We start from the raw sequence: 17,849 nt of genomic DNA, 5'->3' as shown, positions 1-17,849 counted from the left end.
AAGAGCCTGTGGCGTCATCTCTGAGCGCCAGCACTAGCAGACAGAACTAGAAGCTGAGAAAATGGCCGACGTGGTAAACGTTGGGGTGAATCTTGACGCTTTCTCTCATGCCATCAGCGGCATCCAGGCGCTGCGCTCCAGCGTGAGCCGCGTGTTCGAGTCCCTGAAGGACGGCATGAAGAACCGTGAAACCCTGGAAGGCCGAGAGAAGCAGTTTATAGCTGAGTTCCAGGACAATCTGCAGGCAGTCAACAGAGACCTCAAGTGAGTCCGCCACACCAGACTCGATTTAAATCAGTATATTCCGGCTCGTAGTCCCACCAGACTGCGTTCAAATGCATACTGATTTTAAATAGTAGACTCAGGGTCATAGCCCCACCAGACTGCGTTCAAATTGGAATATATTTGAAAGAGTCATACTCCCACCAGACTACATCCAAAGTTCAATAGATTTAAAACACTGAAGCGCGCTGTCCCACCAGACTACATTCAGATATTTTTTAAACCGACTTTAAACAGAATAACGTTATAGTCCGGTGTTCCACATCAACCTGTGATCAGATTAACTGAATGCGTCAGTGGTTGCTTGTAGTAACGGCAGATGTTAAAAACAGGAAGAGGAAGCGTTGCTGTCCTCCTGAATGCTTTTGGTCTTAATTTAATTACATTTGCAAAACATTCCCATGTGTCCCATAGCTGTGTATGTCAGTGTGTGTCGCCAGCAGGATTCACTGGCTGCACTTTGGGTGTCTGGAAAAACACAAATCAGCCTGATTCGGTTAGATTCAACTTTATTGTCATTACTGTCACCTCCCTCCTCAGACCTCCCTCCTCAGACCTCCCTGTCACCTCCCTCCTCAGACCTCCCTGTCACCTCCCTCCTCAGACCTCCCTCCTCAGACCTCCCTGTCACCTCCCTCCTCAGACCTCCCTGTCACCTCCCTCCTCAGACCTCCCTCCTCAGACCTCCCTCCTCAGACCTCCCTGTCACCTCCCTCCTCAGACCTCCCTCCTCAGACCTCCCTGTCACCTCCCTCCTTAGTCCTCCCTGTCACCTCCCTCCTCAGACCTCCCTCCTCAGACCTCCCTGTCACCTCCCTCCTCAGACCTCCCTCCTCAGACCTCCCTGTCACCTCCCTCCTCAGACCTCCCTCCTCAGACCTCCCTCCTGTCACCTCCCTCCTCAGACCTCCCTCCTCAGACCTCCCTCCTCAGACCTCCCTGTCACCTCCCTCCTCAGACCTCCCTCCTCAGACCTCCCTGTCACCTCCCTCCTCAGACCTCCCTATCACCTCCCTGTCACCTCCCTCCTCAGTCCTCCCTGTCACCTCCCTCCTCAGACCTCCCTGTCACCTCCCTCCTCAGACCTCCCTGTTACCTCCCTCCGCAGACCTCCCTATCACCTCCTTGTCACCTCCCTCCTCAGTCCTCCCTGTCACCTCCCTCCTCAGACCTCCCTCCTTAGTCCTCCCTGTCACCTCCCTCCTCAGACCTCCCTGTCACCTCCCTCCTCAGACCTCCCTGTCACCTCCCTCCTTAGTCCTCCCTCCTTAGACCTCCCTGTCACCTCCCTCCTCAGACCTCCCTGTCACCTCCCTCCTTAGTCCTCCCTCCTCAGACCTCCCTGTCACCTCCCTCCTCAGACCTCCCTCCTCAGACCTCCCTGTCACCTCCCTCCTCAGACCTCCCTCCTCAGACCTCCCTGTCACCTCCCTCCTCAGACCTCCCTGTCACCTCCCTCCTTAGTCCTCCCTCCTTAGACCTCCCTGTCACCTCCCTCCTCAGACCTCCCTGTCACCTCCCTCCTTAGTCCTCCCTCCTTAGTCCTCCCTCCTCAGACCTCCCTGTCACCTCCCTCCTCAGACCTCCCTGTCACCTCCCTCCTCAGACCTCCCTCCTCAGACCTCCCTGTCACCTCCCTCCTTAGACCTTTCTGTCACCTCCCTCCTCAGACCTCCCTGTCACCTCCCTCCTTAGTCCTCCCTGTCACCTCCCTCCTCAGACCTCCCTGTCACCTCCCTCCTCAGACCTCCCTATCACCTCCCTGTCACCTCCCTCCTCAGTCCTCCCTGTCACCTCCCTCCTCAGACCTCCCTGTCACCTCCCTCCTCAGACCTCCCTGTTACCTCCCTCCGCAGACCTCCCTATCACCTCCTTGTCACCTCCCTCCTCAGTCCTCCCTGTCACCTCCCTCCTCAGACCTCCCTCCTTAGTCCTCCCTGTCACCTCCCTCCTCAGACCTCCCTGTCACCTCCCTCCTTAGTCCTCCCTGTCACCTCCCTCCTCAGACCTCCCTGTCACCTCCCTCCTCAGACCTCCCTGTCACCTCCCTCCTCAGACCTCCCTGTCACCTCCCTCCTCAGTCCTCCCTGTCACCTCCCTCCTCAGACCTCCCTCCTCAGACCTCCCTGTCACCTCCCTCCTCAGACCTCCCTCCTCAGACCTCCCTGTCACCTCCCTCCTCAGACCTCCCTATCACCTCCCTGTCACCTCCCTCCTCAGTCCTCCCTGTCACCTCCCTCCTCAGACCTCCCTCCTCAGACCTCCCTCCTCAGACCTCCCTGTCACCTCCCTCCTCAGACCTCCCTATCACCTCCCTGTCACCTCCCTCCTCAGTCCTCCCTGTCACCTCCCTCCTCAGACCTCCCTGTCACCTCCCCTCCTCAGACCTCCCTGTTACCTCCCTCCTCAGACCTCCCTATCACCTCCTTGTCACCTCCCTCCTCAGACCTCCCTGTCCTCCCTGTCACCTCCCTCCTCAGACCTCCCTCCTTAGTCCTCCCTGTCACCTCCCTCCTCAGACCTCCCTGTCACCTCCCTCCTCAGACCTCCCTGTCACCTCCCTCCTTAGTCCTCCCTCCTTAGACCTCCCTGTCACCTCCTCCTCAGACCTCCCTGTCACCTCCCTCCTTAGTCCTCCCTCCTCAGACCTCCCCCTGTCACCTCCCTCCTCCCAGACCTCCCTCCTCAGACCTCCCTGTCACCTCCCTCCTCAGACCTCCCCTCAGACCTCCCTCCTCAGACCTCCCTGTCACCTCCCTCCTCAGACCTCCCTGTCACCTCCCTCCTTAGTCCTCCCTCCTTAGACCTCCCTGTCACCTCCCTCCTCAGACCTCCCTGTCACCTCCCTCCTTAGTCCTCCCTCCTTAGTCCTCCCTCCTCAGTCCTCCCTGTCACCTCCCTCCTCAGACCTCCCTGTCACCTCCCTCCTCAGACCTCCCTCCTCAGACCTCCCTGTCACCTCCCTCCTTAGACCTTTCTGTCACCTCCCTCCTCAGACCTCCCTGTCACCTCCCTCCTTAGTCCTCCCTGTCACCTCCCTCCTCAGACCTCCCTGTCACCTCCCTCCTCAGACCTCCCTATCACCTCCCTGTCACCTCCCTCCTCAGTCCTCCCTGTCACCTCCCTCCTCAGACCTCCCTGTCACCTCCCCTCCTCAGACCTCCCTGTTACCTCCCTCCAGACCTCCCTATCACCTCCTTGTCACCTCCCTCCTCAGTCCTCCCTGTCACCTCCCTCCTCAGACCTCCCTCCTTAGTCCTCCCTGTCACCTCCCTCCTCAGACCTCCCTGTCACCTCCCTCCTTAGTCCTCCCTGTCACCTCCCTCCTCAGACCTCCCTGTCACCTCCCTCCTCAGACCTCCCAGACCTCCCTGTTACCTCCCTCCTCAGACCTCCCTGTCACCTCCCTCCTCAGTCCTCCCTGTCACCTCCCTCCTCAGACCTCCCTCCTCAGACCTCCCTGTCACCTCCCTCCTCAGACCTCCCTCCTCAGACCTCCCTGTCACCTCCCTCCTCAGACCTCCCTATCACCCTCCTCCTGTCACCTCCTCCCTCCTCAGTCCTCCCTGTCACCTCCCTCCTCAGACCTCCCTCCTCAGACCTCCCTCCTCAGACCTCCCTGTCACCTCCCTCCTTAGTCCTCCCTGTCACCTCCCTCCTCAGACCTCCCTGTCACCTCCCTCCTCAGACCTCCCTCCTCAGACCTCCCTATCACCTCCCTGTCACCTCCCTCCTCAGACCTCCCTGTCACCTCCCTCCTCAGACCTCCCTGTCACCTCCCTCCTCAGACCTCCCTCCTCAGACCTCCCTCCTCAGACCTCCCTGTCACCTCCCTCCTCAGACCTCCCTCCTCAGACCTCCCTGTCACCTCCCTCCTTAGTCCTCCCTCCTTAGACCTCCCTGTCACCTCCCTCCTCAGACCTCCCTGTCACCTCCCTCCTTAGTCCTCCCTCCTTAGTCCTCCCTCCTTAGTCCTCCCTCCTTAGACCTCCCTGTCACCTCCCTCCTCAGACCTCCCTGTCACCTCCCTCCTCAGACCTCCCTCCTCAGACCTCCCTCCTCAGACCTCCCTGTCACCTCCTCCTCAGACCTCCCTGTCACCTCCCTCCTTAGTCCTCCCTCCTTAGACCTCCCTGTCACCTCCCTCCTCAGACCTCCCTGTCACCTCCCTCCTCAGACCTCCCTCCTCAGACCTCCCTGTCACCTCCCTCCTTAGTCCTCCCTGTCACCTCCCTCCTCAGACCTCCCTCCTCAGACCTCCCTGTCACCTCCCTCCTCAGACCTCCCTCCTCAGACCTCCCTGTCACCTCCTCCTCAGACCTCCCTCCTCAGACCTCCCTGTCACCTCCTCCTCCTCATCACCTCCCTCACCTCACCTCCCTCCTCCCTCCTCAGTCCCCTGTCACCTCCCTCCTCAGACCTCCCTGTCACCTCCCTCCTCAGACCTCCCTGTTACCTCCCTCCTCAGACCTCCCTCACCTCACCTCCTGTCACCTCCCTGTCACCTCCTCCTCCTCCCTGTCACCTCCCTCCTCAGACCTCCCTCCTCAGTCCTCCCTGTCACCTCCCTCCTCAGACCTCCCTGTCACCTCCCTCCTCAGACCTCCCTGTCACCTCCCTCCTCAGTCCTCCCTCCTCAGACCTCCCTGTCACCACCTCCTCCTCAGACCTCCCTGTCACCTCCTCCTCAGACCTCCCTCCTCAGACCTCCCTCCTCACCTCCCTCCTCAGACCTCCCCTCACCTCCCTCCTCAGACCTCCCTCCTCAGACCTCCCTGTCACCTCCCTCCTCAGACCTCCCTCCTCAGACCTCCCTGTCACCTCCCTCCTCAGTCCCTCCTCCTTAGACCTCCTGTCTTAGTCCTCCCTCCCCTCCTCCTCAGACCTCCCTGTCACCTCCCTCCTCAGACCTCCTCCCTCCCTCCTCAGTCCTCCCTCCTCAGACCTCCCTGTCACCTCCCTCCTCAGACCTCCCTGTCACCTCCCTCCTCAGACCTCCCTCCTCAGACCTCCTCCTCAGACCTCCCTCCTCAGACCTCCACCTCCTCCTCAGACCTCCCTGTCACCTCCCTCCTCAGACCTCCCTGTCACCTCCCTCCTCAGTCCTCCCTGTCACCTCCCCTCCTCAGACCTCCCTGTCACCACCTCCCTCCTCAGACCTCCCCACCTCCTCCCTGTCTCCTCCTCCTCACCTCCTCCCTCCTCCTCCTGTCCTCCTCCAGTCCTCCAGTCACCTCCCTCCTCAGACCTCCCTGTCACCTCCCTCCTCAGACCTCCCTCCTCACCTCCCTGTCACCTCCAGACCTCCCTCCTCAGACCTCCCTGTCACCTCCCTCCTCAGTCCTCCCTGTCACCTCCCTCCTCCTCCCTGACCTCCTCCTCAGTCCTCCCTGTCACCTCCTCCTCAGACCTCCCTGTCACCTCCCTCCTCAGTCCTCCTCCTGTCACCTCCCTCCTCAGACCTCCCCCTGTCAGACCTCCCTCCTCCTCAGACCTCCCTGTCACCTCCCTCCTCAGACCTCCCTCCTCCCTCCTCCTCAGACCTCCTCCCTCAGACCTCACCTCACCTCCTCCTCAGACCTCCCTGTCACCTCCTCCTCAGACCTCCCCCTCAGTCACCTCCCTCCCAGACCTCCCTCCTCAGACCTCCCTGTCACCTCCCTCCTCAGACCTCCCTCCTCACCTCCCCTGTCACCTCCCTCCTCAGACCTCCCTCACCTCCCTCCTCAGACCTCCCTCCTCACCTCTCCTCCTCAGACCTCCCTCACCTCCCTCCTCAGACCTCCCCTCAGACCTCCCCTCAGACCTCCCTGTCACCTCCCTCCTCCCTCCTCAGACCTCCTCCTCCTCCACCACCTCCCTCCTCAGACCCCTCCTCAGACCTCCCTGTCACCTCCCTCCTCTCACCTCCCTCCTCAGTCCTCCCTGTCACCTCCCTCCTCAGACCTCCTCCTCAGACCTCCCTGTCACCTCCCTCCTCAGACCTCCCTGTCACCTCCTCCTCCTCAGACCTCCCTGTCACCTCCCTCCCTCCTCAGACCTCCCTGTCACCTCCCTCCTCAGACCTCCCTCACCCCTCCTCACCTCCTCCTCAGACCTCCTCCTCAGACCTCCTCCTGTCACCTCCCTCCTCACCTCCCTGTCACCTCCCTCCTCAGACCTCCCTGTCACCTCCCTCCTCAGACCTCCCTGTCACCTCCCTCCTGTCACCTCCCTCCTCAGTCCTCCCTGTCACCTCCCTCCCAGACCTCCCTGTCCTCCCCTCCTCAGACCTCCCTGTCACCTCCCTCCTCAGACCTCCCTCACCTCCCTCCTCAGACCTCCCTGTCACCTCCCTCCTCAGACCTCCCTGTCACCTCCCTCCTCAGACCTCCCTGTCACCTCCCTCCTCAGACCTCCTCCCTGACCTCCCTCCTCAGACCCCCTGTCACCTCCCTCCTCAGACCTCCCCTCACCTCCCTCCTCAGACCTCCCTGTCACCTCCTCCTCAGACCTCCCTGTCACCTCCCTCCTCAGACCTCCCTGTCACCTCCCTCCTCAGACCTCCTCAGACCTCCCTGTCACCTCCCTCCTCAGACCTCCCTGTCACCTCCCTCCCTTAGACCTCCCCCTCTTAGACCTCCCTCTCAGACCTCCCTGTCACCTCCTCCCAGTCCTCCCTGTCACCTCCCTCCTCAGACCTCCCTGTCACCTCCCTCCTCAGACCTCCCCCTCTGTCACCTCCCTCCTCAGACCTCCCTGTCACCTCCTCCCTCCTCAGACCTCCCTGTCACCTCCCTCCTCAGTCCTCCCTGTCACCTCCCTCCTCAGACCTCCCTGTCACCTCCCTCCTCAGACCTCCCCTCACCTCCCTCCTCCAGACCTCCCTGTCACCTCCCTCCTCCTCCCTCCTCCTCCAGTCCTCCCTCCTCAGACCTCCCAGACCCTCACCTCCTCCCTGTCACCTCCCTCCTCAGACCTCCCTGTCACCTCCCTCAGACCTCCCTCCTGTCACCTCCCCCTCAGACCTCACCTCCCTCCTCAGACCTCCCTGTCACACCTCCCTCCTCAGACCTCCCCTGTCACCTCCCTCCTCAGACCTCCCTGTCACCTCCCTCCTCAGACCTCCTGTCACCTCCCTCCTCAGACCTCCCTGTCACCTCCTCCTCAGACTGTCACCTCCCTCCTCAGACCTCCCTCCTCAGACCTCCCTCACCCCTCCTCAGACCTCCCTGTCACCTCCCTCCTCAGACCTCCCTCCTCACCTCCCTCCTCAGACCTCCCTCCTCAGTCCTCCCTGTCACCTCCCTCCTCAGACCTCCCTGTCACCTCCTCCTCAGTCCTCCCTCACCTCCCTCCTCAGACCTCCCTGTCACCTCCTCCTCCTCCTGTCACCTCCCTCCTCAGACCTCCTCCTCACCTCCCTCCTCACCTCCCTCCTCAGACCTCCCTGTCACCTCCCTCCTCAGACCTCCCTGTCACCTCCCTCCTCAGACCTCCCCCTCCTCCTCAGACCTCCCTGTCACCTCCCTCCTCAGACCCTCACCTCCCTCCTCAGACCTCCCTCCTCAGACCTCCCCTCACCTCCCTCCTCACCTCCCTCCTCAGACCTCCCTCACCTCCTCCTCAGACCTCCCTGTCACCTCCCTCCTCAGACCTCCCTGTCACCTCCCTCCTCAGACCTCCCTGTCACCTCCCTCCTCAGACCTCCCTCCTCAGACCTCCCTGTCAACTCCCTCCTCAGACCTCCCTCCTCAGACCTCCCTGTCCTCTCCTCCTCCTGTCACCTCCCTCCCCTCCTCCTCCTGTCACCTCCCTCCTCAGACCTCCCTCCCTCAGACCTCCCTCTCAGACCTCCCCAGACCCCTCCTCACCTCCTCCCCTGTCACCTCCTCCTCAGACCTCCTCAGACCTCCCTCCTCAGACCTCCCTCCTCAGACCTCCCTGTCACCTCCCTCCTTAGACCTCCCTCCTCAGACCTCCCTGTCACCTCCCTCCTCAGACCTCCTGTCACCTCCCTCCTCAGACCTCCCCCTCACCTCCCTCCTCAGACCTCCCCTCCTCCCTCCTCAGACCTCCCTGTCACCTCCCTCCTCAGACCTCCCTCCTCAGACCTCCCTGTCACCCCTCCTCACCTCCCTCCTCAGTCCTCCCTCAGACCTCCCTCCTCAGACCTCTCCTCCCTCCTCAGACCTCCCTCCTCAGACCTCCCTGTCACCTCCCTCCTCAGACCTCCCTCCTCAGACCTCCTCCTCAGACCTCCCTGTCACCTCCTCCTCCAGACCTCCCTCCTAGACCTCCCTCCTTAGACCTCCCTGACCTCCCTCCCTCCTCCCTGTCACCTCCCTGTCACCTCCCTCCTCAGACCTCCCTCCTCAGACCTCCTCCTCAGACCAGACCTCCCTCCTCAGACCTCCCTGTCACCTCCCTCCCAGACCTCCTCCCTCCTCAGACCTCCCTGTCTCCTCCCTCCTCAGACCTCCCTGTCACCTCCCAGACCACCCCTCCTCAGACCTCCCCCTCCTCCTCAGACCTCCCTGTCACCTCAGACCTCCTCACCTCCCTCCTCAGACCTCCCTCCTCACCTCCTCCCTAGTCCTCCCTCCTTAGACCTCCCTGTCACCTCCCTCCTCAGACCTCCCTGTCACCTCCTCCTCCTCAGACCTCCCTCCTCAGACCTCCCTCCTTAGACCTCCCTGTCACCTCCCTCCTCAGACCTCCCTGTCACCTCCCTCCTCAGACCTCCCTCCTCAGACCTCCCTGTCACCTCCCTCCTTAGTCCTCCCTCCTTAGACCTCCCTGTCACCTCCCTCCTCAGACCTCCCTGTCACCTCCCTCCTTAGTCCTCCCTCCTTAGTCCTCCCTCCTTAGACCTCCCTGTCACCTCCCTCCTCAGACCTCCCTCCTCAGACCTCCCTCCTCAGACCTCCCTGTCACCTCCCTCCTCAGACCTCCCTGTCACCTCCCTCCTTAGTCCTCCCTCCTCAGACCTCCCTGTCACCTCCCTCCTTAGTCCTCCCTCCTCAGACCTCCCTGTGACCTCCCTCCTCAGACCTCCCTGTCACCTCCCTCCTTAGTCCTCCCTCCTCAGTTCTCCCTGTCACCTCCCTCCTTAGTCCTCCCTCCTTAGACCTCCCTGTCACCTCCCTCCTTAGACCTCCCTGTCACCTCCCTCCTCAGACCTCCCTGTCACCTCCCTCCTCAGACCTCCCTCCTCAGACCTCCCTGTCACCTCCCTCCTCAGACCTCCCTGTCACCTCCCTCCTCAGTCCTCCCTGTCACCTCCCTCCTCAGACTTCCCTGTCACCACCCTCCTCAGACCTCCCTGTCACCTCCCTCCTCAGACCTCCCTGTCACCTCCCTCCTCAGACCTCCCTGTCACCTCCCTCCTTAGTCCTCCCTCCTTAGACCTCCCTGTCACCTCCCTCCTCAGACCTCCCTGTCACCTCCCTCCTCAGACCTCCCTCCTCAGACCTCCCTCCTCAGACCTCCCTGTCACCTCCCTCCTCAGACCTCCCTGTCACCTCCCTCCTCAGTCCTCCCTGTCACCTCCCTCCTCAGTCCTCCCTGTCACCTCCCTCCTCAGACTTCCCTGTCACCTCCCTCCTCAGACCTCCCTGTCACCTCCCTCCTCAGACTTCCCTATCACCTCCCTGTCACCTCCCTCCTCAGACCTCCCTCCTTAGTCCTCCCTGTCACCTCCCTCCTCAGACCTCCCTGTCACCTCCCTCCTCAGTCCTCCCTGTCACCTCCCTCCTCAGACCTCCCTGTCACCTCCCTCCTTAGTCCTCCCTGTCACCTCCCTCCTCAGACCTCCCTTCTCAGACCTCCCTCCTCAGACCTCCCTCCTCAGACCTCCCTGTCACCTCCCTCCTCAGGCCCCTCTAACGTTATAGCGTAGAGGTTCCTTGAGGTGCTGCTGGAGGCCAGGGCAATGCCATCCTGAGCATTTATATCTTTAGATAATGTGTCTCTGAGGTGTTTGGGACCAAGTACAATAACTTCAGTTTTGTTAGAGTTTAACATCAGAAAACTGCAGGTCATCCAGGTTTGTATGTCCTTAAGGCATGCTTGAAGTTTAGCTAACTGGTTAGTTTCATCTGGCTTGATCGATAGATATAATTGGGTATCATCCACATAACAATGAAAGTTTATGGAGTGTTTCCTAATAATATTGCCTAAAGGAAGCATATATAAGGTGAAATAGAATTGGTCCAAGCACAGAACCTTGCAGAACTTCGTGACTAACGTTGGCGTGCATGTAGGATTGATCGTAGAACATTTTTCTTTTTGTCTGTGGTCCACACTACTCTGCAAGTACATACTTGCAGAGTAGGCTTGGGCGGTATCAAAGTATAACGTTATACAGTAACAGGTGCTGTTGATGGACTCTTGTGCTGCTGGGTTAGCTGAATGAGAGTCTGTCGCAGAAAGTCCAAAAGTTTCAAATTTATTGAAAAAAGATAAAGAAATTCAAAAACATTTTTTTTTTTTTTAATCTAACAAAATATTCTGCTTCAGTCCGTATTTGTTGCTGTTTAGCCTTTCATTCAAATAGAGGATTCGGCTCAAAGATTTTATTTTATTTATTTATTTATTTTTTTTAGAGTTTGATCTCATTAAATATGACGACTATGAGCTTCATTCGAAAATCTCAATAAAGGCTTAGAATGTAAAAAAAAATACATTTGGTTCGACCATACTAAGTAGGCTTATTGCATATTAGACAGCATTGTAGGCTAGACTATGTCATACATGCTACAATGATTTCTGTCAGCAACAGTTCAGTTTTTCCGTTTACTCAGTTTTTTATTTTTGCTTTGTTTTTACACAAATATACTGTCATAATATCTGTCATATACTGTATACCCCGGTTAAATATCAGGAAGGTATGAAAAATAGATACTACCCAAGCCTAGGACACACATTAATGAATTGCATTTCAGGACTGGCCAATTTATCTATTTGGAAAACAAGGAAAAACCGTGTGGTCAGAGGACGTGGTTCTGATGCTGACTGGCCTGCTGGCAGCTCGGCTCAGGGTGGAGTTTGAGTTTTACAGACAGAAGTTTTGTGAACATTTGGGCTGTGCAGGATGTGCTGTGCTCCGAGAGAACTCTTTGGTTCTGAATTTATTTCTTTTTTTTTTCTTTAGTATTTCTGTTTTGGGTTATTTGCATGAATTTGTTTTGTTGGAATTTTTGATAACAGCAAAACATGTGTAAACAGAATTAACTAGAAATAAAGGTCTGTTTTTTAAAATTCTTTTATCTCTCTCCACCTGTCTCAGTGAGTTGGAGCGTCTTAGCGGTCTGGTCGGTCGTCCCTCAGAGTCTCACCCTCTCCATAACAGCGGCCTTCTCAGTCTGGATCCAGTTCAGGACAAAACTCCGTTATACTCGCAACTCCTTCAGGCCTACAAGTGGTCCAACAAGGTAAACATGCTAACATGCTAACAGGCTTTACTCATCACACTATTACAGATTATTGTAAAACTGATACATTTTGTGAAGATGATCCCAGTCTTCATCAGTATTGTACACAAAGATTAGTGGAGTGATGTGAAAATATTTAACTTATTGTCTTATTAAACACAAAAGTAATGTTTGGTGTTCTGGTGGACCACCAGTTACTGTACACAGACTGAACAAGTTTCCTCCTGTAAACATTTAGCCATCTATGTTTTTTTTTCTTGTAGTATGCAAATTACATCTGTTTACAACATGTATTTTCTGAGGAGACTCAGGTCATTTGGGACAGACACACACATTTTGTTATTATAGTTTTGATCTATAATACAGTGTGATACAGTTGTCTCTCAAAGGCTAACAGGCTAATTTCTGCAGGCCTATTAGTGGCCCAACAAAATAACCAGACTAACTGCTAACATGCTCTTAACTAACATGCTAATTCTGTGTTCATGTCTTATTGAAGATACCGTAATCACTAGTTTCTGACATGTAAATATTGACCACATCAACACACACACACTCACGTTTATGTATGTGTGTGTATATACTGGGTAGTTCCCAACTTTGTAAGAGCAACTTAACTCCTCATTTTAAAATGGCATGATGGGAAGATGGCAGCTCCCCTGGCTCTCTGACGAAAACTCTACCTCTGCTTCATCCTAATATTAAGCTGATCCCACTGTTTTTCTCGTGTAAATATCATCGATCCTAGTAGCTTCTATTTCTGCTACACATCACGTCCATCTATGGGCGATCTTTGCCGTCAGATCTCACCAGGTAAACAGGGTAAATCACACATTTGGTTAAGATTAGATCAAAGCCTGGGCATAACTGATAGAGATCTATATCTCTGTGCTATTTACAGCGGTGTGAAAAAGTGTTTGCCCCCTTCCTGATTTCTTATTTTTTTGTATGTTTGTCACACTTAAATGTTTCAGATCATCAAACAAATTTTAATATTAGCCCTGTGTGGACAAAGTGATTGCCCCCTAAACCTAATAACTGGTTGCTCCACCCTTAGCAGCAACAACTGCAACCAAGCGTTTGCGATAACTTGCAGTGAGTCTTTTACAGCGCTGTGGAGGAGTTTTGGCCCACTCATCTTTGCAGAATTGTTGTAATTCAGCCACACTGGAGGGTTTTCGAGCATGAACTGCCTTTTTAAGGTCATGCCACAGCATCTCAATAGGATTCAGGTCAGGACTTTGACTAGGCCACTCCAAAGTCTTCATTTTGTTCTTCTTCAGCCATTCAGAGGCGGACTTGCTGGTGTGTTTTGGATCATTGTCCTGCTGCAGATTTCATGGTTCCATTTATCACAGCAAGTCTTCCAGGTCCTGAAGCAGCAAAACAGTCCCAGACCATCACACCACCACCACCATATTTTACTGTTGGTACAGTATTTACTGTTGGTACTCTGTATCCACAGAGTATTTTCCCAAAGTCTTGGTGATCCCCAAGACTTTGGGAAAAATACTCTGTGGACTGACGAGACAAAAGTTGAACTTTTTGGAAGTGTGTCCCATTACATCTGGCGTAAAAGTAACACCGCATTTCAGAAAAAGAACATCATACCAACAGTAAAATATGGTGGTGGTAGTGTGATGGTCTGGGGCTGTTTTGCTGCTTCAGGACCTGGAAGACTTGCTGTGATAAATGGAATCAGGCATGACCTTAAAAAGGCAGTTCATGCTCGAAAACCCTCCAATGTGGCTGAATTACAACAATTCTGCAAAGATGAGTGGGCCAAAACTCCTCCACAGCGCTGTAAAAGACTCACTGCAAGTTATCGCAAACGCTTGATTGCAGTTGTTGCTGCTAAGGGTGGAGCAACCAGTTATTAGGTTTAGGGGGCAATCACTTTTTCACACAGGTCCATGTAGGTTTGGATTTTGTTTCCCTTAATAATAACAACCTTCATTTAAAAACTGCATTTTGTGTTTACTTGTGTTATCTTTGACTAATATTTAAATTTGTTTGATGATCTGAAACATTTATGTGTGACAAACATGCAAAAAAAATAAGAAATCAGGAAGGGGGCAAACACTTTTGCACACCGCTGTATATACCCCAAGTAGATTGTCCTTATTTTGAAGAAGACATTTTTGAAACTCTCCACTCAGAAATCGCCTAGTTCCAGGCCCAGGAAAACATGCTTGTAACTGGAGATCTGAACGGACGAACAGGAATCAAACCTGATGTCATCGCCCCACAGGGCGACAACCATGTGTTTGGTCTCCCCTGTTTACCACACCAACCATCAAACATCGGAACAACCTTGACTCTGAAATAAACCAAAGTGGCAGGGAGGTAGCACTGTAGGCTGACACTGTATATGAATATCTGTGTGTGTGTGTGTGTATAAATATATAGACTGTGCGTATATATGCTATTTTCTTTGATCTGAAGTGACCTTTAGTTGATTAACCAGCCAAGTCTCTGATCACTGATCCATTAACAAATAACTTTACATTGTGTGAATCTTATTGATGATTGGTTACCATGACAACCAGCTTCTGCCACCTGTTGTTAGTGTTTCTGTCACATCTCACATCTATCTCTGTGTGTAGTTGCAGTACCATGCTGGTTTGGCCTCCAGTTTGTTGAATCAACAGTCACTCAAACGATCGGCCAATCAGATGGGAGCTTCAGCCAAGAGACGACCTAAAGTCCAACCCAGTACTCTAGTACTACCTCCTCAGTGAGTACTGCAGTAATACATACTGTATATACTACCATCATACAGCAGTAATACATACTGTATATACCACGATCATACAGCAGTAATACATACTGTATATACTATAATACCTCAGTAATATATATTGTGTGTACTACTATAATACTGCAGTAATACATACTGTATATACTACGATCATACAGCAGTAATACACACTGTATATACCACTATAATACTGCAGTAATACATACTGTATATACTACTGTAGTACTGCAGAAGTACATATATACTGATGTAATACTACAGTACTGCATACTGTGTATGTTACTATTATACTGCAGTCGTACACATACACAATATAAAAATGCTGTAAAACAACAGGTTTTCTCCGTGACCAATCAACCAGACTGAAACCACCTGAAAAGGGTGGTCTCAGATCAGTCCGGTTCCAAGTGGACTTGTGGTGTGAAAGCAAACAGATCAACCGCAGGATTTTATGATGGTAAATATGTGATTTTAACGTTAATTCAAAAGTTAAACTATGAAATCCATCTGCTGATTGTGAATTGTTCAGGAAGTGAACTTTGGTACTTTGGCAGTTCGTTAAGTCCATTAAAAAGTGTGTGACAGTAATTCTCCTGTAACATTTCAACACATCTCTTTTCCGTTCTGTCTCTACCTGTTTGTCATTATTCACAACACGCCGTCGATTAACAGTCTAATAATGCTGATAACTATAAATAAACTCATCAGAAACATTAAAGTGCAGACTGACCTGCTGTCGGTCACAATCTGATTTCATACCTGTGTACAGGTATGTGGATGATGTCATCTCTCGGATCGGCAGGATGTTTCCTGATATGACCATCGAGCTTTTCAGACCCAACGGGACATCAGCTGTACTGCTGGTAATAAAAACACACATTTCAACACACAGTACAGGTGTGTTCAGACCAGGTAACAGGTGTGTTCAGATACGTGTGTCTGTCTCAGGTAACCCTGGGGAAGGTGCTGAAGGCGATTGTCGTGATGCGCTCACTGTTCATCGACAGAACCGTTGTCCGAGGATTCAACGAGAACGTTTACAATGAGGACGGAAAGGTGAGAGGTCAAACTCACCTGACAGGTAACCCCTGATACCTGTCTTGCTGTCTCCATAGTAACCTGTCTGTCTGTCTGTCCTCCGCAGCTGGACATCTGGACCAAGTCTCAGTATCAGGTGTTCCAGAAGGTAAGACTCACCTGTCCTCACCTGAACTCCTGCATACCTGAGCTGAGTGTGCAGCACTCTGATGGGTTGTGTTGTTGCTAGGTAACGGACCATGCCACCACCGCCCTGCTGCACTACCAGCTGCCCCAGATGCCCGACGTCGTGGTCCGATCCTTCATGGTGAGACACTGATCGATAATCTCTACCTGTCTGTCTCGCCTGTCTGTCTCTCTGTAGACCTGGTTCCGGAGCTACATTAAACTCTACCTGTCTGTCTCACCTGTCTGTCTCTCTGTAGACCTGGTTCCGGAGCTACATTAAACTCTACCTGTCTGTCTCACCTGTCTGTCTCTCTGTAGACCTGGTTCCGGAGCTACATTAAACTCTACCTGTCTGTCTCACCTGTCTGTCTCTCTGTAGACCTGGTTCCGGAGCTACATTAAACTCTACCTGTCTGTCTCTCTGTAGACCTGGTTCCGGAGCTACATTAAACTCTACCTGTCTGTCTCACCTGTCTGTCTCTCTGTAGAGCTGGTTGCGGAGCTACATTAAACTCTACCTGTCTGTCTCACCTGTCTGTCTCTCTATAGACCTGGTTGCGGAGCTACATTAAACTCTACCTGTCTGTCTCACCTGTCTGTCTCTCTATAGACCTGGTTGCGGAGCTACATTAAACTCTTCCAGTCTTCCTGTCAGCGCTGTGGTCGTTTCCTGCAGGATGGACTTCCTCCAACGTGGAGGGACTTTAGGACCCTGGAGGCGTTTCACGACACCTGTCGCATGTGAACAAACTGTTTATCAGTTTATGGACTTTATGTGTTTTGTTTTTCTGTTTGTATTTTCTGTAAAGAAGTTTGAATAAAGTTTGATTTCATTTTTTACAGGTGTGTGTTTTCTTCTTCGTCTTCGTCTTCGTCTTCGTCTTCTTCTTCGTCTTCTTCTTCTTCTTCTTCTTCTTCTTCACAGTAGTCTGAAGCTTGGACCCCAGTATACCTGCCTGTAGGTGCAGTTATTGTTAATATTACTAGTAGTAGTGGTTGTATCAGTACGCTGATGTTCAAGAAAAAGTCATTCTGCGGGTAAAAATGGACCAAATGTAATAAATGATTAAAACTCAGCTCATTATAAAGTTGTGGGAGAACAATACAGGTTTATGTTCTGACCACCAGTTTGAATTATTTACTTTCTGACTAATCAGGTTCTCTTAATTCTACAATACCCATGAGCCTCAGCTCAGAGGTGTGAATGTTGGGTTTCTACGTTTAAAATGTAGCTCAGTTTTACAGACAGAATGTGAAGCTCTGTGATTGGCTGTTTGTTAGTGAAATGCACCCTGGGAGACGGAGTTGACTTCTCTCCAGTTTTTGCGTCCTGAGGCTTCTTGTAGCTTTGACTTTTTATCAAAGAACCAGATATTTTCTAACACAGCTGTTCATCTTTTGTTCTGATGATTCAGCAGTTTCATGTCTGTCAAAGACTTGAGCATTGAACAGATCTGATCAGTTATCAATAAATTAGTGTTCAGAAGTAACTGTTAGTTCACATTTTTACCCTTAAACTGCAGAACTCCACTGAAACTTTAAGAGAAAGCATTTTACTCTTCAAACAGCAGCTGAACACAGAAACAGATCGCAATATTTCATTAATATAATATTTAATGATCAGTTTATTAATAACTGTCAGAGTTTATGATGAAGTCAGTTTCCTTCAGTTGAGTCTGAAGCTCAGAGACAATTTAATCACAAACTCCAGAGACCCTCCAACAATAATCATTAACCTTTATCAATTATTGATCTGCAGCTGCAGTCAGAAGGAAACAGACATTTGCTACAGTCTGATAATAAAATTATCATACAAATGAAATGCCATACTTTATTATTATGATTGTGTGAGATTAATGCAGGCTGGTGACCTTTGACCTTTAACAGTCAGACGACCTGCTCATACGTGATTGGACAGCTGAGTGTTTCCTTAAGGGCGACCTCAGGAGGAGAGATTTAAATGTTTAATAAAATAACTTTATTTTAAATTAATGTTGTCTTTGATCCACAATCTTCAAACACTTTGAAACTCTTTAACATATTAATATTTACATATTATATTAAGTTAGCTTGTCACTTATCAAAACATTAAAACTAAGATTTAGAAGGCTGAAAGGCAAGGCAAGTTTACAACACATTTCAACAACAAGGCAATTCAAAGTGCTTTACATAAAACATAAAAGCAA

General features: G+C 52.5%; 1 protein-coding gene across 2 annotated transcripts; it reads left to right on the top strand.

The window, feature by feature from the left end:
• On the top strand, window positions 1-16,503 carry med27 (mediator complex subunit 27). 2 transcript variants are annotated; one of them, XM_044197143.1, is made up of 8 exons: window positions 1-264; window positions 11,552-11,696; window positions 14,303-14,433; window positions 15,227-15,320; window positions 15,406-15,513; window positions 15,602-15,643; window positions 15,725-15,802; window positions 16,274-16,503. In XM_044197143.1, exons 1-8 carry the CDS (start codon window positions 62-64, stop codon window positions 16,406-16,408), a joined length of 936 nt encoding a protein of 311 aa, XP_044053078.1. In that variant the 5' UTR covers window positions 1-61; the 3' UTR covers window positions 16,409-16,503. The 2 variants fall into 2 exon arrangements, with proteins under 2 accessions (XP_044053078.1, XP_044053079.1); XM_044197144.1 differs by having other exon boundaries at window positions 16,213-16,503.
• The last annotated feature ends 1,346 nt before the right edge of the window (window positions 16,504-17,849 follow it).

The sequence above is a fragment of the Siniperca chuatsi genome, linkage group LG5 (genome assembly GCF_020085105.1).
Source record: "Siniperca chuatsi isolate FFG_IHB_CAS linkage group LG5, ASM2008510v1, whole genome shotgun sequence".
Classification (NCBI taxonomy): domain Eukaryota; kingdom Metazoa; phylum Chordata; class Actinopteri; order Centrarchiformes; family Sinipercidae; genus Siniperca; species Siniperca chuatsi.
Note: the sequence above shows the minus strand (reverse complement) of the source record. Positions and strands in the feature narration are given on the sequence as shown.